Raw genomic sequence first — 25829 nt, forward strand, 5'->3', positions numbered from 1 at the left:
AAAACTTCCTGACTGTTAGAGCAGTACGACAATGGAACCAGTGACCTAGGGAGGTTGTGGGCTCTCCCACACTAGAGGCCTTCAAGAGGCAGCTGGACAACCCTCTGTCAGGGATGCTTTAGGGTGGATTCCTGCCTTGAGCAGGGGGTTGGACTCGATGGCCTTGTAGGCCCCTTCCAACTCTGCTATTCTATGCTTCTATGCTTCTATGAGGTCTGCACGCAACGACACGCACAAGCACCTGGCCCCAACTGGCCTGCGGATGGAGCAGACTGTCTGTTCTTAACGACTGGACGGGACACCGTTGTACGTCCCTGCCAAGTGGGCATTTGTATAGATGACACCCTTCCTTCCTCAAACCTGGAGGGAAGAGCTTCCCTGCCCTGCCTCCATCCTTGCCTATCGGGCCTCCCTTCTGAACTTCAAACAGAGCTGGCGGGACTGAAACCGTATCAGCAAGGGGCAGGCGAGGGCTTGCCCGTCGCTGGGGCAGCCGGGTGCCGCATCGCCCAGGCCGGCTTTGTCTGGCCCCGGCTCTCCCCCGGAACACGGCAGGTGGAGCAAACAGCCGGCAAGCCTCTTGGCATTCGTAAACCACGACCCAGGTAAGGGGCAGCCGCGCCGTGTTGTTTCCTGTTGCCCGGGTTACCACCGGTGGCTTGCTGCCTCTTTGACATAAATTCTTCATGAAGTAAAAAATGAAGCGGAGTTTCGTTCTCTCTCCCTCTCCCCTCCGCCTCCCTCTTTGAATCTCGGCTGGTTTTTTGTTTTCCCTTTTGTGTGTGTGTGTGTGGGGGGGCTATTTTTATCTTCCGTTCATAGAATAAGTTCCATTCAGGGCGGGGAGTGGGGGTGGGTGGAATAAGGGAGCCGGCCCACAAAGAGGGCCTTGGCGCGTTTGTTTTCAGGCCTCTGGCGAAGGGATGCCTGGGCCACCTGTGGCTAAATGCTTCTCAGGGAGGTAAGAGGAGTCGATACGAAAGATGGCTACAGAAGGAAGGGCATTTGGGGGCCCTCAGAGGGAATCTGTGTGCTTTTTTTCTTGGGTTATTTTTGTGTGGGGTGGGTGGGGAAGTGGCCACCCTCCAAGTTTGGTTGAGGACACTTCCCAGCCCAAAGAAACCCTCAGAAGTACCATGTTTCTTCAATTCTAAGACACACTTTCCCCCCCATATAAACATCTCTAAAAATGGGGTGCGTCTTAGAATCGCAGGTGTGTCTTAGGTTTTTCCCCCTGTTGGTGGTACTGAAATGAGTGTGCGTCTTACAATCGAAGAAATACGGTAGCTTGAAATCCTCTGCTACTTACAAAAACGATTCGTCCCAAAAGAACCCTCCAGAGCCATCTTGACTCTCCTGTCTGACACTGTAACCAAAGGAGGGGATATTTTAGGGTTAGCCTTCCTGAACCCGTGCTTTGAGATGTGTTGGGCTTCCGTAACATGCTGGCTGATGGTGCTAAGCGCTACCCCCATGGGAGAGGGGGCTGGCCAATCCCTGTAGATTCACCCAGAGAGAAGGCGCATTTTGTTTTATCCTAACTGCTGGAGGCCGGGGGGGGGGGCGCGGTGTTTACGATTTCGTAATTGCTTTGGCACTGCCCTTCGAATTTGGCAAACGGAGCTGCCAGCCACACACCCCTGCTCTGTGCCGTCTACGGGCGGCTTTGATGCACCGCCGCTCGGCTGGCTGGCTGGCACCGAAAGAGGCGACGTTGCCCTCCAGCACCGAAGCTGCTACAGATGCCAGGAGAGAGGTGGGGCAATTTAGATTCTCAAGAACGAGAGAGACGTTCCCCACCCACCCCCCACCAGCAGCAGTGGGAAATATTTACCCGTTGGCTTTTGCTATGCCAGCCTGGCACCCGATATCAAAAAGGCCTGCACCCTCGAGCGAGCGGGTTAAAAAGAACTACTGTGAGGTTTCGGGTGTGTGGTTTTTTTTTTCTCATGCTCAGATCTCTTATCATAAGCGGAGCAGGTGTTTGCTCCTCATGAACTCTCCCGACTGCACCCTGGATCCGGAGAAGATGCCCGCTCTGCCTTGTCCGAGGAGATGTGGGTGTAGTGGCCAACGTCAGGCTATTTGGCCACGAGCGATATCTGGGGGGGAGGGGGAGGATTCCTTCCCCAGGGAAGGATCCACTGATCAAAGGGAGCAATTCAAGCTGATGAAAGGAAGTATTAAAAACCTGTTTGTCTGCCCAACCATACAGAAAGCAGGTGATCTGGGCCGAAACTAGAAGAGGCCCAGAAGAAAAGGAAACCCGGAAGAACCAGCGCAAGAGCTCTGCTGAAAGGCCAGGGAGCCAGCACGGCGTAGCGGTACGAGTGTCGGGGGACCCAGGTTCAAATCCCCTCTTGGCCGTGAAGCTCCCTGGGTGACCTTGGGTCGGTCGTTACCTCTCCGCCTAACCTACCTCGTAGGGTTGTTGGGAGCTTAAAACAGGGGACAGAGAGAACGCATGGATGCCACCTTGAACTTGATGGGGGAAAGGTGGGCTGCAAAGGTAAGTATAAAACTAGAAAGAGATGCCTTGAGAGGAGGAACCTAGCAAGTTGTGCCATAGGGAGCCTTCCTTTGCACTAGCTGTGTGTTTGCTGCTGCACCCCTACAAAAATCAACCTGTAGAGTTGTAAGGAAGCAGATTCTTTAGCCAGACGGGCTGCTCCTCAACAGAAGCAGAAAACGGATCCTGCACAGAAAACGGATTCTGCCGAGGTGGCCGGAAACTTCCCATGGCTTGGGAAAAGGGAAGGCAACCAACCACTAAAGGACAGGAAGAGAGAGACTGCCTGAGAAAAGAAAAGAGCCACGTGATCTGGAAGAAATCCCCGTGTGCGATCATTAAGCGTGGCTGAGAGCACAGCCCGACACACATTTCCCTGGGAGTAACCCCCTTGAACGCAGTGGGGCTTCCTTCCAAATGCACATGCACAGGAATGTGCCGTTGGGCCTTTTTGTTGGTGACGTCAACTGGTGAAAAGTCTGCGCCTGGTACAGTCCCGCACCAAGTGAGGCGAGGGGAGGTGGGAAGGGCCTTACCTAGCCTGCCACATTCTTCCCGCTTGGTGAAGTACTTGAAGCCGTTGGCCGCCCGTCGCTCCGCTTTCTCGTGCTTCTTCACATGCCAGGGGAGCTTGGTGGTGATGTTGGTCACGAAGAAGCAGCCGGGACGAAGGCAGTGGTAATGCCCTCGCATTCGGAACTCACAGTGCTGGAAGGGGAAGATGGCGATCAACGAGGCGGGTCACTGGAGCATGAGCGAGCTACCCTGCTTCATAAGAACCAGCTCGCTGCCTCAGACCAAACACCATAAAGATCCCCGCAGAAAATCCCGAAAGCTTTGATTCCGCCTGGACATTCCCCCCACCCAGCCCCGCCTGCTTACGAGGTACAGGCTTATCCATTTAGTTAACACAAATCCCTATCTTTTGCAATGTGTCGTATGAATTTGACGTTTAAAAAACTTTTGACTCCATTTTTGGAATTTTAAAGTACAGGACATACAGCCCTGGTTCACACCATCAAACAACCACCCATTAGTAAACCATGGTTCCAGCCGGCTCACCTGCTTCCACTTCCCAAAACAACCCACAAATGCCCCGTTCCTGGGTTCTGGTCGTAATGTGAAAACTTGGTACTGGAGTTGTTTACGGGTTAAATGACCCAGAGTTAATTCCACAGTTGCCTATGGTTTCTTGTTGGGTTAATTCTGGGGTTGTTTAACCCATAAGAGGCAGCAGACTCGTCGCCTCACTTGTCCCCGGGAATTCCTGGGTTGAACAACCCAGGAATCACAGTGTGATGTGCAAACCGGGTCAACCAGCAAAGCACCAATCCCCCCCAAAAGATGGCGTTCTACTAAAAACTGGCATTCCGCTAGCCAAGAAGGTACAATATGTTTTATACTTGGGTAGTGGCAATTGGGACATCCAGTGACAGAGATACCGTTCCTAGAGAATACGCTGTGCCACTTGAACGGAGTTAAACTTGCAGTGTGGACACGTGCTTCGTTTGATGGGACAGCACACCCAGGATGGAACGGACACCATTTCTGCCGCCCTGCCTTGATTCCCCCCTCCGCTGTTCTCCCTTCCGTCGTCTCCTCCCCCAGCCTGATGTACGTCAGCACCCCTGTTGCGCCCTTACCTGGTTCGGGCAGAGACACTGCAGGGAGTAGTAAGCAAACTGGTCGCGCACATTCACCAGGTTGTTGTTGGGGTTGATGTGGTCGAGGCAGTGGGACTCGGCTTTCCCAGAGGTTTTGCACACGTACTTGCAGTTCCCAAAGAGACAGTGGAAGTGGAATTTGTTGGCGTACTTGCAGTCTGTCGCCAGACAGGGATCACTGGAGGAATTGTTTTAAAAGAGGCAGAATTGGTCTCTCTGGCCAGCCTTGGCTTCTTATTTAATAGCTCTCTTGAGAGAGCTGGTGCTCGCTGCTCATGAGCCGTGGCAGGCTGTTCCTTCCTGGCCCTCTCCCTTCAAATCTGGCCCTCGTAGGAACGGGCCGCAGCTAGAATCCCCACCATCTCCAGCTAGAAGGATCAAGTGGCAAGTAATTTTGGGGGGGGGATCTTTCTTGGCCTGAAAGCTGCAGCCAGCCAGAGTAAAGAATACTGAGCTAGAGGGATGATACGTTGGTACAGGGCGCCTTCCTGCGTTTCTGTCCCTGATTTGCCTTGGAACCCTTTAAAACAGCGGTGAAGACTGGAACTTTTGGATTCTATTTTGTTGTTGAAGGCTTCCATTTTGAGGACCGCATTTCAGTGGTGAAGGCAAAGGACACACACACACACACCCGCCCGCAAAATGTCACCACATTGTAGCTTCAAGCTCTCACTGCCAGGGACTCCGCCTCAGGAGAGGCGTTTCGAGCTTTAGGGGCAGAGGGAACCCTGCGCAATAGCCCAGGAACCACTGAGAGGTTGGGAGAAAGGGGTGGAGATATGGGGAGGGGGGGTGGCCATCTGGGGAACCCCGGAGGAACAGACTGAGACCCCGGGACGTCTGGATTTGGCTCCCAGACCAGAGGTTGCCAGGATCACAATGCCGTTCCTCACCACCCCAACGGCAAGGACTGTTCTTCAGGAGAAATAGCCCACCTCTGCCCTCCAACCTTCATTTTTAAAGAGAACCACTCACTTCTCCTGGAACTGGAGGAACCCTGGCTTGACCTGAGGCTTGGCGTTCTCGAGGGACGTCGTCGCCAAGGGGGATGTAGCCAGGTTAGGCACTGACGCAGGGATCTGCGACATGGTGGAAGCCAGTTGTTTCCAGGCGAGGAGGCTGGGGGCGGCGGTCACAGTCACCGGGCTCGCGACGGGCACGTCTGGGGCAGAGGCATTGGCCAGAGCGGCGGAAGAAGAGGTTGGAGATGAAGGAGATACGGAGGTCTTGGTCTCAGCAGCCGTCGGGAAAGAGAGGTCGGAGTTTCCTTTCACAGCACCGCCCTCTGTTCGGAAGTGGAAACTAGAGGCAGAGATTCAGAGAGAGAGAGAGAGAGAGAGAGAAAATTATTATTATTATTATTATTATTATTATTATTATTATTATTATTATTATTATTATTTATATACTGCCCCATAGCTGAAGCTCTCCGGGCGGTTTACAGAACTCTGGGCGGTTGACCATTCGACGCTTGCCAACCTCCACAAAAACTGAGACTTATAAAAAATAATAATACCCGACCCCAAGAAAAGGACGTGCGCTCGTGTTGGCTGTTGCCCATTTTTGTGAACCGCCAAGAGAGCTTCGGCTATTGGGCAGTATAAAAACGTAATAAATAAAATAAAATAAGAATCAAGTGAGGTTGATAAGACACAAGCCAAGGAGGCACATTTGGAATGTTGACAGTGTGTTGTGGGTGCTCTCACAAAATGGCTGCTGTGGGCGGGGCTTGCCAGTGCATAAAACGGCTGCCATGTGGGCATGGCCAGCCACAAGACACCCATTTCCCAGAAGGCCAAAAGAAAGGTCACTTGCCCAAGAACCTCAGAGGTGGTGTCTGAGCACCAAACGCAAAAACGCTTCAGAAATGAAATAAATAGGAGGGGCGAGATCCCATTTTGCAGATCCCAGAACTAGAACTGGACTATCTTGGGCTGGCCCTTTGTAGAGGCAAACAAGCCGGAGTGTTAGGAAGGACGGCTTTGGGGTTTGTGGCGTGACCCCGATCCACGTACTTGGCGTGCTTGATGGCGCCGTCCAAGGTGCTGAAGAGGGCTCCACATTCTTCCACCACGCAGTGGAAATGCACTTTATGGAGGAAGTCGCACTGGGCGTCGCAGAAGTCCTTGGTACCGAACCTGCCAAAACGAGACATGTGAGCAGCCCGCCCTGAGAAGAGAGTCCTGGGAACAGCAGGGGAGCAGCTTTATGCCGAGACAGAAACGTTGGTCCATCTAGCTCAGTGCGCTGACTTTGTGGGGGATCTCATGGGTTCCGGGCAGCGGGCTTCCCCTACCTGGAGATGTCCGGGATTGAAGCTCCACCACTGAGCTCGTAATACTGGGACCCAAAGGGATCCTCCCATGGAACTGACTGGTGGGAGAATCAGGTCAGATCAAAGGGAAGACTTCTTCACACAGCACAGGCTTGAAACGATGGCATTCGCTACCACCCATTTGGATGGCTTGAAAAGGGGGCTGGATACATTCATGGAGGAGAAGGCCATCAATGGCTACTAGCCCTGATGGCTGTGTGCTACCGCCAGGATCAGAAGCAGTATGCCTACGTACACCAGTTGCTGGGGGACGTGGGCGGGAGGGTGCTGTTGCACTCATGTCCTGCTTGGTTGGTCCTTGGTCGACGGCTGGTTGGCCACTGTGTGAACAGAGTGCTGGACTGGACGGACCCTTGGTCTGAGCCTGCAGGGCTCCTCTTATGACTTTGTGGGTTAACTTCCTAAGCCAGACAAGGGGGGAAGGAGCACTTTGAAAGGCAATGCTATCCTTTGATACCTCTGGCAACGGGAGCTTTTTCCAGAGATGCTAGTTCTGTTCACTTAACTGGAACGGCTTTGAACCCAACAGACAAGGACAGGAGCTCGCTTGTGCCGAAACCATAACGGCTTGACCGATCAGACAGATACTATGTGAGACAAAGGGAGGGGACGTCCTAGCATGGGAGGAAACCAGGCTATATTTCCATAGGAATGTCAATCTTTTAATTAACTGTTTGGCTTTGAATTGGTTGAATTTAAATACATTTACATATTGAAAAACATTGATGAAGGTGCCCTCTTGGGTGGGGGAAGAAGATCCATGGGGGACGGGAGTGTTTTCTTTTACTGACGAGACGACTTAATTGTAAATGCACATCACCCCTGAGAAGGAAAGGCCCCGTCGCCACCGATTAGATGCGTCGATTTAAAAAAAAAAAAGGTGGAAATGCCTCAAGTATTACTTTAACACAGCAGGCCCAAACGGCTGGAAATAGTTCAAAGGCCATCGCTAGTGGTAATCAGAGCAAAACCTCTTTTCCAGTGCAAACCTATCGATGTCTACTTATAAATAAGCCCCATTGAGTGAATATGTTAAAGGGCCGGATTCCGTTTCAGAGAAGATCTCGGGGGCCGCATTCCAGGGGTGGGCGGGGCCAAAGGGGAGGAGCCAAAAGGACCCACGTCTTGTCGCTGGAAGCTCCCTCTTACTGCTCGTAGCGAAGACTCAGGAGAATTATTTGGACTTCTTAGCACGGGGAGAAAAACTGCGCCACAGCTGGAAAGCCATCACGCGATTGGTGGTTTGGGAAAAGGGGGTGGGGCTTCTGGGGAACCTATAGGGCAAGGTTTGGGCCCCGGGGTTCCCCACCCTTGCTCTAAATGGTCTGGAGTCTGGGTATGGAGAAGGATCACCTGCTCCCATCTAAACCTTTCTTCCTGCCAACTGAGATCGTATGCTGAGGCGGTTCTTGGGCTGCCCCACTCTTGGGAAACTCTGCGTGTGGCTAGCGGTGAGGCCTTTTCTGTGGTAGCACCTCAGATGTGGCGCTTTGTCCCCAGACATGCTCATTTTATTGCTGTCTTTCAGGCACCAGCCAAAGGCCGTCCTGTTAGCCTGAGCTTTCGACAGCAATGTGGTTTATTGCTTTTAACTGCTTGTATCCGTACTGCTTACTTAATACTTAATTTACAGCTTACTTTATGTTTGATGGCTGTTTTATGCATGTTTTACGTTTTGCAGGCTTTTTTCCAACGAGATGTTTGATACAGTTTTTAGCTCAAAGTGCCGGGTGGGCAACCTGTGGCCCTCCAGATGTTGAGCCTACAACTCCCATCCTCCCTCGCCATCGGCTGTGCTGTCTAAGGCTGATGGGAGTTGTAGGCCAAAGCATCTGGAGGGCGGCCACAAGCAGGTAAGGCAGGGCATATATATTCCATAACTAAAATAAAATAATCACCGTCCTGAAACTTTAGGGTTACGAGAATTCAGTTGTATAGCGACTGTAGCCTTTGTATCCTCGTATAGTATCTCATGTGCAGGAACTCAACAGTCAAGGGTGAGATGCTGTGAGCCACCTTGAGCAGCTGCAGGTGGTGGCAACTAGGAGCGTGGACAGGCTGGCCCGACCTTTGAGGTGGGCAATGCTGCCCTCAAGCCAATCCTTCCTCCCTTTAAACCGGCTTCTCTCCCAGCCCTCACCTGCGCAAGTACATCTTCCAGGGCTCAGAAAGTTTCTCTTGAACAAGAGCCTTCACTGTCTTGCCCAGGTATTGCGTCGCGTCCCCCCCAGCCCCCTGCTGGCTGACGTCACCTTCGACCTTCAAGCCGAGAAGGTTCCCAAGGTTGGGGTTAGTCTGAGTCATCTGTGGGGAGAAAACAGATGCTGCGTGTTAGGAGAGAAACCACTGGCTGATGCTAATTAGGGTCAGCGTCGATCAACTAGCTTCAGTAAACCCCGGTTTGAAGTTGGCTTGTTTTAAACTAAAAACAATAAACCCCGGTTTGAAGTTGGCTTGTTTTAAACTAAAAACAATAAACCCCGGTTTGAAGTTGGCTTGTTTTAAACTAAAAACAATAAACCGTGGTTTGAAGTTGGCTTGTTTTAAACTAAAAACAATAAACCGTGGTTTGAAGTTGGCTTGTTTTAAACTAAAGACAATAAACCACGGTTTGAAGTTGGCTTGTTTCAAACTAACCAAAATTAATGATAACCACAGTTTGTTGCTCAAACTCCCCCCACAGTTAACTCAAAGCAAATACTTCTGAATTCCTTCTCCTGGCCATACAGGAAGAGGAGAGGGAAGAGGGAGCACCAGAAGGAGACTAGGGTTGTACGCATCACATTAAACCATGGTTTAGAGTGACATCTGAATGTAGCCTCTACCTCTTTTCCCCCCGAGTTCCCATAACAGTATTTCTGATCCCATTCAGCCCCTCATTCCAAAATGTAATTGTCTCCCCCACTTTGTGGCCAACCTATTTGGGAGAGCAGCATTAAGCTGCTGGGGGAAGTCTGATCAGGGCTGAGGATCGGATTACAGAACTTTGGGCCTTCCACCAGAATGAGTCTGCAGTGCTAGGGGCGCCAGCTGGGTTGATCTAACGGGTCAATAAAACCTGCTAAATTCCATTTTCCTGCTTTTGAAAAGCTTATCCCTAAACCACCAAAATGAAGGAGTACTTTGACGGATTTCAGTGGAGAGGAGCGAAGACTACCCAGCAGCACGGTTTAGCTCAGTGAAGTACCAAAGTAACAACTGAAACCCCCGAAGGGAGAGGAAAAATGAACAAAAACTGAAGCTTTGGTGGGATGGCTACAGGAAGGGAGAGACGGAAGAGGACAAGGGGGGGCATCAGCCAAAGTCGCATTGTCCTTTCTGGAGGGGCCTGTGCGCTGTTTGGACCTCCCGCTCACAGCTCCAGGGAAGCAGCAGTGATGCCTCGAAACTCAGCACACAACAGGCTACCGAAGGCGAACTCTGAGGAAATCCAAGCCGGGAATGCAATTGGCTAGGAGGGCGCAATTAATGGAGCCAAAGTGGCATTTATCTTGTACGAGCGAGAAAAAAAATACACATTTCAGTAGGGGGAGAAGACAAGACAAGACTAAACAAAAGCATTTTGCGCTTAATAATCATTATTTCAGAGCCGTTGAATCCGAGAAGATTAGATTACAAAGCAGGGAACTGAAGATCCTGGCTCAAAACTTTGGCGGTTTCCCCTCCCTTCCTATACTCTGGATAGGGGGAACGGGGGCAGCGATACCCTGTTACCCACAGAAATCTTTTAGGGTAAAGAAAGAGAATGAATAACGACAATTAGAAAGAAAGAGAGAAGTTGCCTGGTTCGGAAATTAAAAAACACGAAAACAAAACCCCTTTCGAAGGCCTCCTCCTCCCGAAAGGATAGAAGGAGGTGTGGGTGGGTGGTGGGTGGGAGAGGGTGTCAGAGGCTGCGATATATTTCTCCAGCCAGTTCATTAAATTAATTCGCAAGCAGTGGCTCTGAAATTATACCCGATGAAAAATGGTCTCAAAATTTAAATGGTACAAACTCATCTTATTAGAGGCAAAACATTAAAAAACAAACGCGTCTCCCCCTCCCTCGCCACCTCGCCAACTGCGGCTTTAATTTCTCCTGGTGGGGGGAATGAAAGGCCCTTGATGGATGGCTCTTACCTTATTCATAAGCGAGGATAAAAGAGATGAATTTGCCGAGACTGTGTGGCCATTTGATTCATTACTGGAACACACAAACCAACAGGGTTTAGTTAAGATGTGCATAAGGGGGGGACTGCAATTAATTCTCTTTTCAAACTGCCCCCCCTCCCTCCCTCCCATTCCACCTGCTGCATCAGAAGGAGAAGACAAAAACCGCCCGTGTGTCAGTCAGGTCAAGCTAGCTACCCTGGCCAAGAAACTGCCCAAAGACCCGAGTCTAGCAGTAAAGGAAGGAGTGATCTGAATGGTCCTACTCCTTCCATCCCATAGTTCAATGCTTTCCTCATTCCTAGCTTTAGCAGTGCCCCGATAAATGGACGAGGGATGCCAGATGGTTGGCCATCCCCTCTGCCTCCGGTGGGGACAGCCAAGTAGGCAGGACCATTCTACCAGCCCTGCTGAAAGCCTCCTTACATTTTTTTTCCTTTACCCTTCCCATCTGGTTTTCCTCAAGTGTCATGCCTTTTTTTTAGATTGCAAGCCTGCGGGCAGGGGTTGTCTTGTTTTGCTGATGGATTGCAAACTGTTCCCCTTTTTGCGGGGTGTGCGTGTGTGATAAAATTACTTTTAAATAATAAACTTCCAGGCGAGTTGCTTCCAAGCTAGACGTCAAGATTCATTCGTATAGGTAAACCGGGCAGAGGCGAGGGGAGGTTTAGGAGGACAAGAGCCATGCTGGGGCAAATTACAAGCTCAGCAGCAAAGCTTCATGGGGCAAAGACTGCTGTCTCCCATGACGCTGGGCAGAGGGATGATTATGTTGATTTTACCCGGCACGGGCAGACTCCAAGGCTATAAATGGACATCCTCACCACGCATGACACGGTCACCTTTTAGGAAAGGGCCATGTGGCTCACCACAGACTCTCCCTCTCTCGCTTACCCATGATCCTTCACACTCAGGTCCAAGCTGTGTTCCTGCAAGGAATTCTGGGCCACGGTGGACAAAGTGCCCGGATTCTCCATGATCTCTTGCTTGATCTGAGCAAGGTTAAAGTGTCCCGGAGCCGTTGGCTGCCCGTTCCCTGTGTTACGAGAGAAGGAACAGAAGAAAAAGGAAGACCCGCAGAGTTTTAAATAAGTAAAGGAAGTCAGCCGACAGTAAATATCAACAATCAACAAATAATGCACCAAAAAAGAAGAGAAAAGAAAGCCCAGTAGGGGTGGAAGAGGGAAAGGAGCGGTCCGGGGTTTGCTGGTCAGCATTTATTGCCGGGTTGACGTGATGGGTTCTGACGTCCGCCCCGGCGTGGAAATTCTTCAAGTGATAATTATTGCAAAATTATGTCAAAGTTGTCCAGGCTACGGGCCCTTTAAAGGAGAAGGGCGGAAGGAGCGAGAGGGGGGATCTCGTGCTCCGCGCAAACTGTCATAACTAATTTGCGGGGCTGTTTCTTAAGCGTTTATTAAAGACACTGTTAATGCTGAAGCAATGTGGCAGCTTTAGACTGCTAGTCAAGCCCCCTTCCCGTTCCCCCAATCTCGACGTTGCCGTGGCGACCGCTCCGGCCTCCTCACTGAGCATGCCCAAAAGGAACATCTGCGGTGTCAGGTCTATCGAAACTGACAGCCAATCAGATTGGTTCAAACTGCGTGACCTCTCCCCCGTCGTCGCGGGCGTCCCAAACAGGGGGTGCCGCTTTCTCTCTCGCTTTCTCTCTCGCTCCTCCCAACCTCCCCCCAATTTTTTTATATCGATAAACATATAAAAGACGTCGCTTCGAAAAGGTGGGGGAAACGCCCCGCAAAGTTGAGACAAACAAAAAGAACGGAGCGGGCGCACATGCGCGCAGACGGAGGGGGGAAAAAAGGATTAAAAGATGGCAGAAGAGAAAAGTTGCTGACAGGAACATGTCCGCCAAGCTTTCATCCACAATCCCCCAGTGACTAAAATATTAATTTACCCGGAGGCACTACAGCTGACGGTGAACCGCTCACAGACAGCAAGTGGCGTTTTATTAAAAAATAAAAGGAAACTAGTTCTCTCAATGACCTCTCTCTTTTAGGGACGACTTCCCCGCCACCAGGGCTGCAACCTTAAAGAGAATTATTAGAATAAACATGTTTTTGAGAACTTTTGCAGGTGTCCTCCTTTGCCTCCAAACTAGCCTTTGCCTAGCCCTCATCCTAGTTAAATAGTTTTCAAGAAACAGCAGATGGCGAACGCTGAAGTCGGGGGCCGTTAGAGCTAGCTCTTCCCCTACTTCTGACTCTGGAAGGGGAGCCCAGCCCGTCGCCCCGATTTCAGAAAACGACAAGGACGTCGCTTTCAGGATGGATGGCGGTGGCAGAACGGCCGACATTGACGTGAGATGTGCCATTGTCCCCCCCCCCCCCCGCCCCCAGGAGAGGCCCCAAATGCCCCGATCCATATGAACAAGCCCGTCTTTCCACGCCACCAGGAGCAAGGCTTCTGTATGGTTCTCGGCTCTCAATGCCCCACGCAAAGCCTGTAATATTTGTAATATTTTGCATTACAATGATATATCGTGGCTGGGAAAAGTCTGCCCCGACCTGGCTCCCTCCAGAGCTGTTGGACTACAACTCCCATCATGCTGGCTGGGAATGATGGGAGTTTGTAGTTCGACCCCTCTGGAGGGAGCCAGGTCGGGGAAGGCTGGGCTTAGGACATGCTCACAGCTTCCAGCTGCGCCGGCCTTTATGGCAACACATTGGTTCTGCCTGTTGGGTTTAGGAACGCAACCGAAAACAGATGAGACAATGAAAACGCGCGTCCTTTAGCCCTTGGTCCAATCCTGCTGCTCAGTCCTCAAGCTACAGCGCTATTGCTTTCTGAAGGACCCCTGAGATGGATGGAGAGCCGCCTGCTCCTCAGATCTAAGCAACTTGAAGCGTCCCCCACCCCACGCTCAGAGGAGGACGGGAGAGGAAGCCACCAGCTGAAAGAGGCACTTCCAAGTCGCTGGCAGGGAACCAGCGTTACGGCTGATGTGCGGAAATGGAAGGGGGGCAGGACGGGGACTCCTCACTGGAGGAAACAGGCGTGTGATTTGCCTGGCCTGGAGGGAGGCAGATCTCGCTCTACTGGGCCTCCCAGCCTTCCCTGATGAGTCTCAGTAGACGTTACTCACACCTTTCCCAGATCTTCTTCTTCTTCTTTGTACCTCGTCACGCCAGGTTGCTCACTGCTTCAACCGTGCAGACTGAAGGAGAAAACGTCCAAGCGCCCGTCCCCAAAGCGCGGGAAGTCGGATCAACGTGAAAACATTGATTCCAAGCCCCGACGCGTTTCGGCTCGCGTGTTAAGAGCGACTTTGTCAGCTTCAGGGAGTTTCTAAAGTGTGGCCTGGTTTTTCCCCTTTCGGTTTTTCTAATGACTTTTCGTGAATCTTATTGCATTGGCGTGTGTGTGTGTGTTTTGTCATTCATAAGGTTCTGCACCTAAAACACTTCTGTGTAAGTTTGGATTCAATGTTTATTATCCGTCCTTTGTGTATGGGTTTTGTTGCACTGCTGTTGGGAAGCTACGTACAAAAAATGTTTTTGGTTTTTTTATGAGCTTTGACTGTTTTATGAAGTGTTTTTCACGGTTTATATCTGTTTCTATTGTAGAGGACCCCTGAAGAAGGCTCAAGTTAAAGGAAGCCAGATTCCAGCTGGACATCAGGAAAAACTTCCTGACTGTTAGAGCAGTACAACAATGGAATCAGTTACCTAAGGAGGTTGTGGGCTCTCCCACACTAAGCATCTGTCAGGGATGCTTTAGGGTGGATTCCTGCATTGAGCAGGGGGTTGGACTCAATGGCCTTAGAGGCCCCTTCCAACTCTGCTATTCTATGATTCTATAACCCAAAACACTTCGGGCTTGGAATAAATGTCTTCACAATCACCTAACTTGCAGGGCTTTTTGGTCAGGAACTTGGAGGCTTCCTCCTTCCGTCTGCATGGCGTGTGTTTTTTACGTGCCTTTTCCTTCTCGTTGGTTTGGCTCGCTGTTTCGACGCCTTCCAATTGCACTCCACCCCACGGAAATACCGGAAGCTGCCGTATGTTGAGTCAGACCCTGGGTCCACCTGGCCTGGTACCGTCAACACTAACTGGCAGCAGCTGCTTGCAATACTGGCAAGGTAGCCTTGCTGGAGGAGGGGGCTGACCAAAACCCGGAGCCGGCCCCGCTGGACAAATACCCTCCCAATCGGGATCCCCGGTTTCCCTCCCTCGTTCCACCGGGAGGGGATCCGAGGGACTCACCTGCCTCCACAGCCACAGAGGGCTTCAGCGCCGCCGCCGCCAATCTGGCCATCATGGGCGAAATCAAGCCTTTGCTGGCGGAGATCCTCTCCATGATGGACGCCGCCGGGGTGGGCGAAGAGGTGGCCTCGACGGAACCTGAGATGGCCTGGGAGGGGGAATTGGCGGAGGAGGCCGGGCTGGTGCCCGTGGCGCCGATCAGGCCCGCGGAGGTGGCGGGCAGCGGGCCGGGCCCCCGGCTGGGCAGGATGGGGAAGTAAGAGCCCGCCGTCCCAGGGAGGGTGGCGCTGGAGAGCGCCAGGGCCAAGGGGATGTTGCCGGGGAGGGCTTGAGGGAGCAGGCCGGGGATCTTGGAGGCCGGCGGCAGGCTGTTGGCGGGCTTGCCGGCGGCCTGCGAGGCGGCGAGGTCGGCCGCGGAGGAGGAGGAGGAGAGCGGCGCGCCCGGGACGATCAGGGAGGCGGAGGACTGCTGGCTGGTGGGGGAGGCACTCAGGCTGGAGTTCTTGGAGCTCATGGCGGAGAAGTCGACGAGGTCGTCGTTGCTGGACTCCTCCTGCTCGTCGCCCTTGGCGCCCAGGAGGGAGGCGGGCAGGCCCAGCACGCCGGAGCTGCGGATGTGCCGGCGCTCGTGCTTGCGCTTGTGCGACGTCATCTGGCTGGTGGAGGTGAAGGTGAAGCCGCAGCCAGGCCGGATGCAGTGGAAGTGGTTGGTGGCCTTGCTGTAGACGCAGCCCTCGTACTTGCACTCCTCGTACTTGTAGAACTTCTTGAAGCCGTCCTTGGCGTAGGCGTCGTCCTTGATGTGGTAGCTCTTGTGCTTCTCGATGTCGCACTTGTTCTTGAAGGTGAACGTGCAACCCGGCCGCCTGCGAGAGAGGGAGGGAGGGAAGGGTGGATCAGGCCTCGGGCGGAGGCCACGGTCGACCCGTCTTTGGGAGGAGCCACGGGCCAACGTGAGGCGGCTGACCCCGTCGCAGCATGAGGCCCGCTCCGTCCGTCCAACCATCCGTCTTTCACATTTCTATCCCACCCAGTAGCCAAAGCTCTCTGGAGAGTTTATAAAAGCTTTAACCCTCACAAATACAATCTAAAACATCTACAAGAGAAGCAATTTTGCACAATCAAGAATGGAAATTCCAGGAAGCCGTTAAAAACCTTATTGCAGAGGGAAGTCTTAACTTGGTGCCGAAAAGATGACAATGCTGGCGTCAGGTGGACCTCACAGGGGAGAGCATTCCCTGATTGGGGCCACCACTGAGACGGGCCTCTCCTTCGTTGCCATCCTCCAAACTTCCCTCAGAAGAGGCACCTGGAGGAGGGCCTCAGGTGACAATGGTGGTGTACAGGTAGCTTCCCTTAGTCGTGATTTGGCTGCTTTAGCCATGCAGCTCCGTATCACTCCCACTATGGTCGGGTAGAAGGTAAATCTCCAGATGCCTGGGACTCCAACTCCCAGAAGCCCCTGCCAGCGTGGTCAATGGTCAGGAATGCTGGGAGCTGAAGTCCAAAAGATCTGGAGATCTCCTGGGAATGAGGTGGTGGCGGAACAGGGAAGGCAGTGCCCTGATCGTATCGTATTTGACCCACCTCATCCCCTGGGCTTCTAGAATCTCCCTCTCTGGAACGGGGAGTGTTGTTCACAAAACCTACATGCTTTTTTGTCTTTCTAGCATCACTTCAAGGTCTTGGACCATGCACATCTTTCCCCTCACCTGATTGCTTTTCACTAGGGATGTCAGGAATTGAACCCGGAACCCTCTGCTTGCAAAAGAGGGGCTCGGCCACTGAGCAGCGTCCCCTTCCCTCCCAATCCAAGGGATCCCCATCCAGGGCAGCGGGGCTCTCAGGTACTTGAACGGGATACCTGAGAACTCTTGAGCTTTTAGTCTAACGTACCTGCAAAAGCCAGGCTGGCTATCCAGCCATAAACTAAATTGAACTCAGTTGCCTCCTGTGAAATTTAAAGGAACCCTAGCCCTTATTTCTAAATTTGAATATATGTTGATATAAATTAGCACATGCCAAATTTAGGCCGATTTGCGCCCTGGGGGCCTGGCCCTTGGACCTTTCAGCTCTCAGCAAATGAACAGGTGCATGCCACTAGAGCAGCCTTCCTCAACCTGGGGCGCTCCAGATGTGTTGGACTACAACTCCCAGAATGCCCCAGCCAGCTGGCTGGGGCATTCTGGGAGATGCAGTCCAACACATCTGGAGCGCCCCAGGTTGAGGAAGGCTGCACTAGAGCAACCTCAGCTCTCTTCCCACCTGCAGTGGAAGTGAGTGGTCTTCTGCCCGTAGAACTGGCAGTCCACGGTACCGCAGTCTTCCGTGGCCCGGAACCGCTGGAACCCGTCGTTGATGAGCTGCGTGTTCTTCTTGTGGAAGTTTTCGTGGGTCATGACGTCCGAAGTGCTGGTGTAGACCTTGTTACAGCCCACCTGGTGCGAGAGACGGGGAGGAGAAGGGGAGAAGGGAAGAGCGGGGTGACGTGAGGTCGTCGGAGAGAAGGAGGGCGGGAGGGAGACGGTCACTTTGGAAGCGTTTGCTCTAGCAACACTTCCTTACAGGGCGGGGAGCGAAAGAGACCAGGGCAGGGGTGTGAGGGCTTTATATCGGTCCATCTGGCCAAGCAGTGTCTATGCAGACCAGTAATGTCTCTGCAGGAAATGTCTTCTCCCATCCTTTGCTCCCTGATTGTTTTAACCGGGGATGCCAGGAATTGAATCCAGGACAATTCTGCTTGCAAAGGTGTTCGGTCCCTGAGCTGTGGCCTTGAAACACTGCAGGGTCTGTTCCCACAAATCCGAAATGGCTTATTAAGGCGCTGTCTTTAGTTTCAGAGAGAATCTCTGATTTGCAATTGGACTTCCGTTTCTTTGGGCTCTACATTGATGATGGTGATACTGATGGGGATTCTGTTTCTAACAGTTCCCTCTCTGGGATACTCTGAACCTAGACTCCATTATAAGCCCTCCCTCCACAGAACAAAAGCATCGCTCCTTGCAGAAAAAAGGAGGTACAGAGCTGAAACTATGAGGGCCTCCCACTTAAAAGAGAGGCACTGGCCGGTGACGCTGTCCAAATGGAGCGCCTGGATCTACTTGGACCTGTTTGGGGCACGTTACTTTTGGTCGAATTGACTAGAACGTGATGGAATTGACTAGACCGAGATGGAATTGACTAGACCGAGATGGAAATCTGGGATGGGCCGCAGGCAAGCCGCGGACAGAACAGAAAAGCGTTAAAGACAGGTACGTTAAAGACAGGCAGCTTCTCAAGTGCCGCCCCCTGTCCAACCTCTTTTTGCTGCCCCCGTAACGACAGGTACAGGAAAAACTGGTCACGGGCACGAAACGCCCTCTCCCCCTTCTTTGCCGCTTGCTTTATTTTAAATGAGTGCAGCGAGATGAGAAGGTGAAAACCTTCCCCCCCCCTCGCCTGCCGCAACACCACTGTTCTCAGGCAAAGTGGCCGAATTTGCCATATTGAGTAAAACTGCAGTGGAACCTGGCAACTTCATCCTGCCCGCCGGGAGCGATGCTTCTCCACCCCCCACCCGTCCTCCTGTGCACTGTGTGCCAACGCCTGCACCATCTCAGAAATGAAGCAAACCAAAACACCCTCTCCCCCCCCCCACAGCCCCCGCCGGTTCAATTTGGGTTGATTCAAAGAAGCAATAGCAAAACATCTGACAAAACACCCAGAAAAGGAGGCCAGGGGTGGGTGGGTGGTGCAGGGGAGGACGCAGGGAGAAGAGCGATCCGAAAACTATTTCCAATAGAACAAGGGCCTCTTTCCACCCTGACACCTTGAAAGAAGACAGACCTCGGCGTGGTGTTAAAAGGGAAAATTAAACAGAAAACTCCTCGTGAATAATTTGCAACGGGGCCCTTTGAGTTTAAACCCTGAAAAATGTCCATTTGTATAAACAACTCACTGAATTTTGTCCGCGCCAATTATGGACATGAAGGAGGGGGTGGGCCGGTGGCACAAATATCGCTGTTTAAGAGGTATTTGCTCTAATTTGGAATCCGTAATGTTCCGACACCTTTCTTCTTAACATGGGCATTGGCAGCGGTTTTCAAAGTTTCTACCCCTTTCCAGCAAACCTTTCCCACATCAACTTGTCTGTTGCTGGGCAGCAGATCCTGTTCCCGGGGCACACGCTGGGTTGATGCGGGCCACCGGCCCGGGCAGGCCCTTACACACGCACGGTACACCCCAGGACACATCCAGGTGGTCATGGGCCAGGGCTTTCTGGGGGCAGGTTGCTGGCTACAGCTGACCTGCTCAGTGAGGGAGCTGGAGAAGATTCAGCAGAGCTTTAAAAGGGAGGGACGTGTTTGGTGGAAGTGAGGGTACACAGGGAGGTGGAAGGGTCTCTTCGCAAGTCGAAAGCAGATGCAGATGGCCATCTTGCTAGAACTCCCCTCCTGGGACTAAAGGGACTTTCCTCATCAAGGCCCCATTCAGAAGACGCCTTAAACCACGGCTTTAACCATGGTGGTTAAGCCAGAAAGCCTGGCTGTGTTCAGAAGTCACCTTAAACCATGGCTTGAACCATGGTGAATAAAACAAAAAGTGGTTAAAGCCGTGGTTTAAGGTGTCTTCTGAACACGGCCCGACTTTCTGGCTTAACTGCCATGGTTAAAGCCATGGTTTAAAGTGTCTTCTGAGTGAGCCCATAGAGTGAGATCCTTGGTCCATCTCACCTAGTATTGTTGACCCTGACTGGCAGCAACAGCTCTCCAGATTTTAGGCAGCATTCCTTCCTAGTCCTGCCTGGAGACGCTGGGAACTCAAACCTGGGACCTCCTACGTGTAAAGCATGGGCTCTACCATCGGCCTGCCAGACCCTTCCTCCCGATAGCCCGATGCAATTCACTGATCTCCATGGCCATGCTTGGCCTGAAGAATAGCTGCCTGGCAAGATCCTCGTGGGCTTTGCCCAAAGAGGCTGGCCGGTTTTTGAAATCTCCCTAATTGCTATAGGCTGTGCCCTGATAATCCTCAAAAACCTCTACCTTCTTGGCACAGAGAGAGAGAGAGAGGGAGAGAGAGAGGGAGGGGGGCCGGTTTCTTTCTTCCCTTCTCTCTTTTGACACTGGGCCGTGATTAATATTTGATCGGCTTAGCAGTCGGTTACAAAGGGACAAACCCGATGCGAAAGGGCAGGCGTTGCGCAGGCAGGTTGTATCTCAACAGAAGACGCGGCCCTTCTGGCGGCCTGCGAGGAAGGGGGCACCCTGTGGGGAGACCCCCCGGAGCCTGACCCTTCCACAACTCCAACAAACGGCCTGCCCAGATGAGTCACCGGTGGGGGTGGGGTGGGGGGAAGCGGTCGAAGGAGGAAATATCAGCCCTCCACTCCGCTTTCGACACCCGGGGGCCCCAGACGCACAAGACGTCCAAACTCTCGGGACAAGTCTCGTGGGGAAGAAACGAGCCAAACTCCCGCTTCCTGGCAACACCTGGAGGACGGAGCACTTGAGAAAACCCCTGTCTTCTCCGGTCAGCCCTGTTGCTTTTCTGAGGCGGAGAGAGGCCGCGATGCCGAAGGGCCCCCCTCTGCAGCCAGGGCTCACAGGGGATGAGGACATGGCGCCCACCGCTCCATCTAGACGTGATCTTGATTACCCCCGTCGGCTTTGCTTCGTAGACCCGGTGGAGGGCCCTTGGGCAGGCGCCCTCCTCCATGGGCCGCCTCCCTCAGCGAGCCCACCTTCTCACGGACGGGGTCACTGGCTGCTCTCGCTCCTCCCTTTTCCCGCTTGCTGGCTTGGCCAAGGGCCTCGAGCCCGCGAGCAGGTAGGCCGCAGGCGTCTCCTCGCCACCCCCGTTGGCTGGGCCAGAGGGGGAGGAGGGGGAACGAGCAGGTGGCGCGGGCGAAGAGGTGTTCTGTTCAGTGGCCCTCCTCAAATGCCCAACCGTGCCGGCTGCTCCCTGTCGCTGGGGGGCACGAAGGGGCCTTTTTGACATGGCTAAGCCATTCCACATCCGGACAGCGCTGGATTTGCCCCGCAGGGTTGCTCTGAGGATGGTGGCTTCCTAGCGGCTGGGTGTTCTGTTGGGCAGCCATAGGAATCGCCTGCCCCGCCTCTGCCACGCCCCCTCCTGCCGCGCTCTGTCACCATGCCGTACTGCATGCGAAGGGCCCCCGGTTAAAACATCCACGCGGATGGTGCCGGTCCTGAAAGCCCTTCCTTCCTCCTTGCCTCCGCGACCGTCCCATCCCGTCCCCCCGCCCCCCAGCAACGGCAAAGGTGGCAAGCGCCCCGGCACCATTACCTGCATGCAGTGGTAGTGTGTGCTTTTCCCGTTCAGGTGGCAGCCGTGGTAGTAAACGCTGCAGTCGTCCAGCGGGCTGAAGCGCATGAAGCCGTGCTGGAGGGAATTGTCCCGTTTCTTGTGCATGTTGTAGTGCCGGATCACGTCTTGCTTACTGGTGAATCTCTGGTGGCGAGAGGGAGACGCCGAGCGTGAGGGAGGGTGCCAGCCCCGGGGAGGCGCTGCGGGGGGGGGGAAACGGGGGAGGCGCTACGGGGGGGAAACCCGCTTAAAGACGCTGCACCCACGCAAAACGCCAAGCCATGGTTTACGTTCGCTGCGGTTGGTCTGCTTTCGCCGCAAAGTGCCTTGTTTGGTGTGTCCCCGTCCCCCGTCCCCCCCCCCCCTGCGGTTTTGCCAGCTTTCAGATTTCACTTTCGGGCTGATCTAGCTGGGCGCCTCCACTTCAGGGCAGGCAGCAGGGCAAACAAGCCAGGGCTAAGCCACAGTTCTGAGTTCAGACAGCACAACAAGCTACGGTTTAAATGAGCCAGATGTCGTCAGCTGACCACAAACCACGGCATTCATTTCTGGTTTAACAAACCACGGTTTGTTGGCGGGGAGGGGTCCAGGCAGAATGACAAGCCACCACACTATGGCTTAGCGTTACGTGCGGAGCAGGCCGCAGCCTCAGCTGGAGCGAGTTGAAGCGACCGGCAAAGGTGTTTTCACAAGTGCCTTCTCTCGTGTGTCTTGTGCACACACGTGGACGTTGTTGGTGTGGGACAGAAAGCAGAAGTCAGCGGGGGTTTAAGGGGCGAACACGGAATTCCAGCCAAGCTGGGGTTGACTTTGGAACGCAGGAACCGACCGAAGGATTGTGAGTGAAGCCAGACTAGGTTGGGGAAGTGGCAGGTGATTCCGCCACCACCCCCGGTCCTAATTCCCCCATGGCCGGATAAAGGGGCTCCTGGCAGAGTTCAGCCTCTTGAGAGGGGTGCATGTGAGTGATCAAACAGATGCCAAGGAGAATGCCCTCTGGGCAAAAATACCACCAGCTCCCACCCATTTTCCTTCTGAGGTAAAAATGAACCCTGCTCTATTTCTACTGCTTTGATTAAACTTCGGGATTTACACCGTCACACCAAAGAACAACCATGGACTGATTTTCTGAGGCGTTATATTGCAGGAATTCCATTGCTGATCACTGTTAATTCTCAGCCACTTGTTACTGAACGCTGCTCATTATATAAATCTCTCTCTCTCTCTCTCTCTCTGCATCTGCATCTGCATCTGCAAAATCAGCCAAAAGCTTTAGGACCTGATGAGATCAGGCATCTCCCCTGCCCCCCCCCAGCCTTTTCCCTGAACCCAGACAGTTCCCAAAGTCCATCGCAAAAGCCTTTCCTCTATTCTTCAAGGCCTTCTGTGTTATTATGGGCTGCCTCGTCCAACAAGACGCCTCCTCTCCGGTGCAGAAGGGTAACTGCCCTCATTCCTGGTCTGATCGATAGAAACCCACGGCCTGCCAGGAGTGAGCCGGTTTTCCTGGCTGTGGTTGGAGGTGTTCCTCGCAGGCCGGAGCGGAAATCAGACTCGCCTGCGGTGAGTCCTGGGAAACCTGGGAAAAACCCCTAAATCTCAGAGGCCCTAACCGCAGAAACAGAAAAGTCCAGACCTGGTAAACCAACACAGCTTGTGACCAAGAGCCTGGCCCGACAATCCTGTCCTGGCATTTCTCTGAGATATTACCACTTGCTCCCTTCCGTGCTCCTCCAGGAATCCCTCCCCTAAACCGAACTGTTGGCCCAGGACCACTACTAGTCATTTCGCCGGGTGTTCTGCTTCGATGGCTGCTGAAACATCACTTGGCCAGCAAGGCCGCTGAACATCAGCACCACCACCCCACTTCCTCGCAGCTGAGACTTTTCTTTGGCTTTGTTTTTACCTGATAGTTACACTCCGGGTCAAGGCAGTGATAATGTTCACGGTATTGGTACGCACAGTGAATGTGTCCGCAGTGCTGGCTTCCAGAAAACCTGAAAGTGAGAAGGGAGAGAGAGAGAGAGAGAGAGAGAGAGAGAATGAAACAGGCGTGTGCTTAAAGAACCATCCTTTGATTGTCACTCCTCCACCTTCTTGGTTAGGGACACATTTCAATTTCAAGTCAGGTTTGCCCTCTCCTCGATTCCTTGGTAGGGGAGATATGGGTTTCGTTCCTGCTTGCGAACCACGCGAGCACATCCCGTTCGCAACGCCAAAGGTGAACGCAAAAAGGAGTGTTAGTCTCGGAACATTTTCGCCATTCCCCGAGCTTGCGTCCTCACTCGAAAGGGCGCAACTGCGCAACGCTGAGCTCCTGAAAATGCGCAAGCCCTCCCCAAACTGCATTTTCACGCCTTAGCCTCAGGGAAACGTGCGCCGCTGGGGGGGCATGCTTAGCCGTGGGGAAAGGCGCTCAGGTTTGGGAAGGAGAATGAGGTGAGACGAGCACCGGGCTGGCAACCAGAGAACCTAGACCAGCTCGTTCTCCCATCCCTATTCCTGGGTTGAGGTTGTGTGCTGGCACTCCTGCTGGAGAAGCTGAAACTGAACAGCTATCAGTCAGGACGGCTGTATGCGACCTGCAGGCTCGGGGAAAACGTGTCACCGAATCCTGGGAGGGTGCTCTGCCACCGTCACGTACGACTTGTGCGTTTCCCACAGGCGGCTGCGTGGCTACGGTGAGAAGAGATTGCTGGACGAGATGGACCTTGGTTATGATCCAGCACGGCTCTTCTCATGTTCTTACAGCAGACTTTCCTGACCTGAGGTCCTCCGGATGTGGCCTGCAGCTCCATTATCCCCAGCCAATGTGGCCGCAAATCGGCGAGTGTTGCAGCCTGGCACAACTGGAGGGCTGGGGAAGGCTCCCTTGTAAGAGTCATAGAATTGGAAGGTGTCTTGAAAGGTCATCTAGTCCAACCTCTCTCTCTCTCTCTCACACACACACACACACACACATACACACACACCGCACTCAGTGCAGGTTGTGCTACAGAGGAGTACCCACCCACACGTCTTGAAAATGGCATGTATGGCTCACAAGCACGTTCCGATTAAATGAATAAAGTTGTGCCTGAAGCGCTTTCTGGGCTCAGAGGGGAAGGCGGATCCTTCTAGGCCTCTTAAGGGATGAACTCTCATTTCAGGGTCATCTCTATGGCCCTGGAGGAACCACGGATGCCATTGCATATCGTGCCTTTAGAGAACGCAGCGTTCAGGTTTTCTTGTAGCCCTGTCTACTCCTCATGACTTTATTAACCAAAAGAGTTCAAATTCTGAGTCTACGAACCCCAAACTCTGCACTCAGGATACAATATACAAATTCAATAAATCCGCACGCACGTTTGCATCATCTGCTCGGCTGCCTCGTTCAGTATTTTCAAATCATCAAGGGCCACTCTTCAAGATGTCCCCCAGCAGTCATGAGGGCCAGGAACTTGCTTTTAAAAGACCCAAAGTGAAACCTTAACTATTCCAGATACTGAACGTTTTCATAGCAGATTCGGAGTTTGTGGGATAGAGCATATTGTGGAGTAATTTGAAAGCCAGGGGAGAGATTTGAAAGGGGACTCCAAGGAGGGGGGGGGGAACACATTCGGCGCTAAAACGCCATCTGCTCCAAGGCTCCAAATGCCACGTGTCATCCATGCCTTCTGGGACCCCCGTGGGACCCGGCATCAAAGAGGAGCCATGAATTTCGGAAGAAACTGAGGCTCATTCCCAGGGAAGGGTGGCGGTTAAGGACTGGGTGTTTTTTGAGGGTGACAAAAGAAGAGAGCCATAAATTCGGCGTTTGTGAGGAGCACGAGGAAGAGGAGGTCAGCTGCTGAGACAGGCGGGCCTTCAGGAGGTGGAAACGGGGGGGGGGAGGTAGACGCTGCTTAAAAATTAAACCGCTCCTTTGCTTCAGTTCGGCAAAGAGAGAAGGGGACAGATGCCGCTAGCAGACATGCCTCTCCCAGGGGAGGAGGGAGAAGGGCGGAAAGCGCTGCAGGAAATCAAAACCACGCCGGAGCAGGTGGATTGAGAAACCTGAGCGGCGGCAGTGGAGAAATCAGAAAGGAAACTACAATGCAAAATAAAAAAAAGCTGGCCTTTGGGAATGTGGGCGAACCGTCGGCCTGTCCATATTCCTGAGGGACACAGAATGGCCCACCCAAGCTACTTCTCCGCTCCCGAAACGTTGCTGGTTTTAAGCTGGGCCACCCCAGCTGGGCTAGAGGGCTGAAGGAGGCCTGGCAGACGAGATCGCTCAACAACCTTGTACGCTCCCTGAGCGAGGGAACCCCCATGGAAATCAAACGGAGGTGAAACCCGCAGCAGAGACTTCTCAGAAGTGGCACCCGGAGATGCGGTGCTAAGAGCCGCGGGCGCCGGACCCAAGGGCCGGATTCCATTTCAGAGGAGCTCTCCGGAGCCATGTCCTGGGGGTGGGGGTGGCCAAAGGCAAAAGGGGCGTGGCCAAAGGCAAAAGGGTGACCAGCAAGGGAATTCCTTCCTTCTCCTACTTTACCAGAAAGAGCTGTGCTGAACTCATGACAAGGGGGTCACGGCATGTGTTTGGGGCGGGGAAGAGGGCCTCAGGGTCCAGGGACAGGGGAGAATGAGACCCCTCCCGTCATTAACAGGCTCCTGAA

The 25829-nt window shown here is 53.1% G+C and overlaps 1 protein-coding gene across 3 annotated transcripts in view; it reads right to left on the minus strand.

Annotated features, from left to right (window-relative positions):
* CASZ1 (castor zinc finger 1) overlaps window positions 1-25829 on the minus strand; it is a 116608-nt gene that overhangs the window by 9519 nt on the left and 81260 nt on the right. For 2 of the 3 annotated variants that reach the window (XM_063145187.1, XM_063145186.1), the window contains 11 exons: window positions 23096-23186; window positions 21169-21333; window positions 17146-17318; window positions 14881-15746; window positions 11552-11693; window positions 10628-10691; window positions 8649-8812; window positions 6189-6311; window positions 5149-5475; window positions 4153-4351; window positions 3046-3217 (listed from right to left, as the gene is read on the minus strand). In XM_063145187.1, coding sequence (XP_063001257.1) covers window positions 3046-3217; window positions 4153-4351; window positions 5149-5475; window positions 6189-6311; window positions 8649-8812; window positions 10628-10691; window positions 11552-11693; window positions 14881-15746; window positions 17146-17318; window positions 21169-21333; window positions 23096-23186 — 2486 coding nt within the window. The remainder of the gene's footprint in view (window positions 1-3045; window positions 3218-4152; window positions 4352-5148; window positions 5476-6188; window positions 6312-8648; window positions 8813-10627; window positions 10692-11551; window positions 11694-14880; window positions 15747-17145; window positions 17319-21168; window positions 21334-23095; window positions 23187-25829) is intronic. The other variant, XM_063145188.1, reaches the window with a different exon arrangement.

Source organism: Elgaria multicarinata, chromosome 20 (genome assembly GCF_023053635.1).
Source record: "Elgaria multicarinata webbii isolate HBS135686 ecotype San Diego chromosome 20, rElgMul1.1.pri, whole genome shotgun sequence".
In the NCBI taxonomy this organism is placed as follows: domain Eukaryota; kingdom Metazoa; phylum Chordata; class Lepidosauria; order Squamata; family Anguidae; genus Elgaria; species Elgaria multicarinata.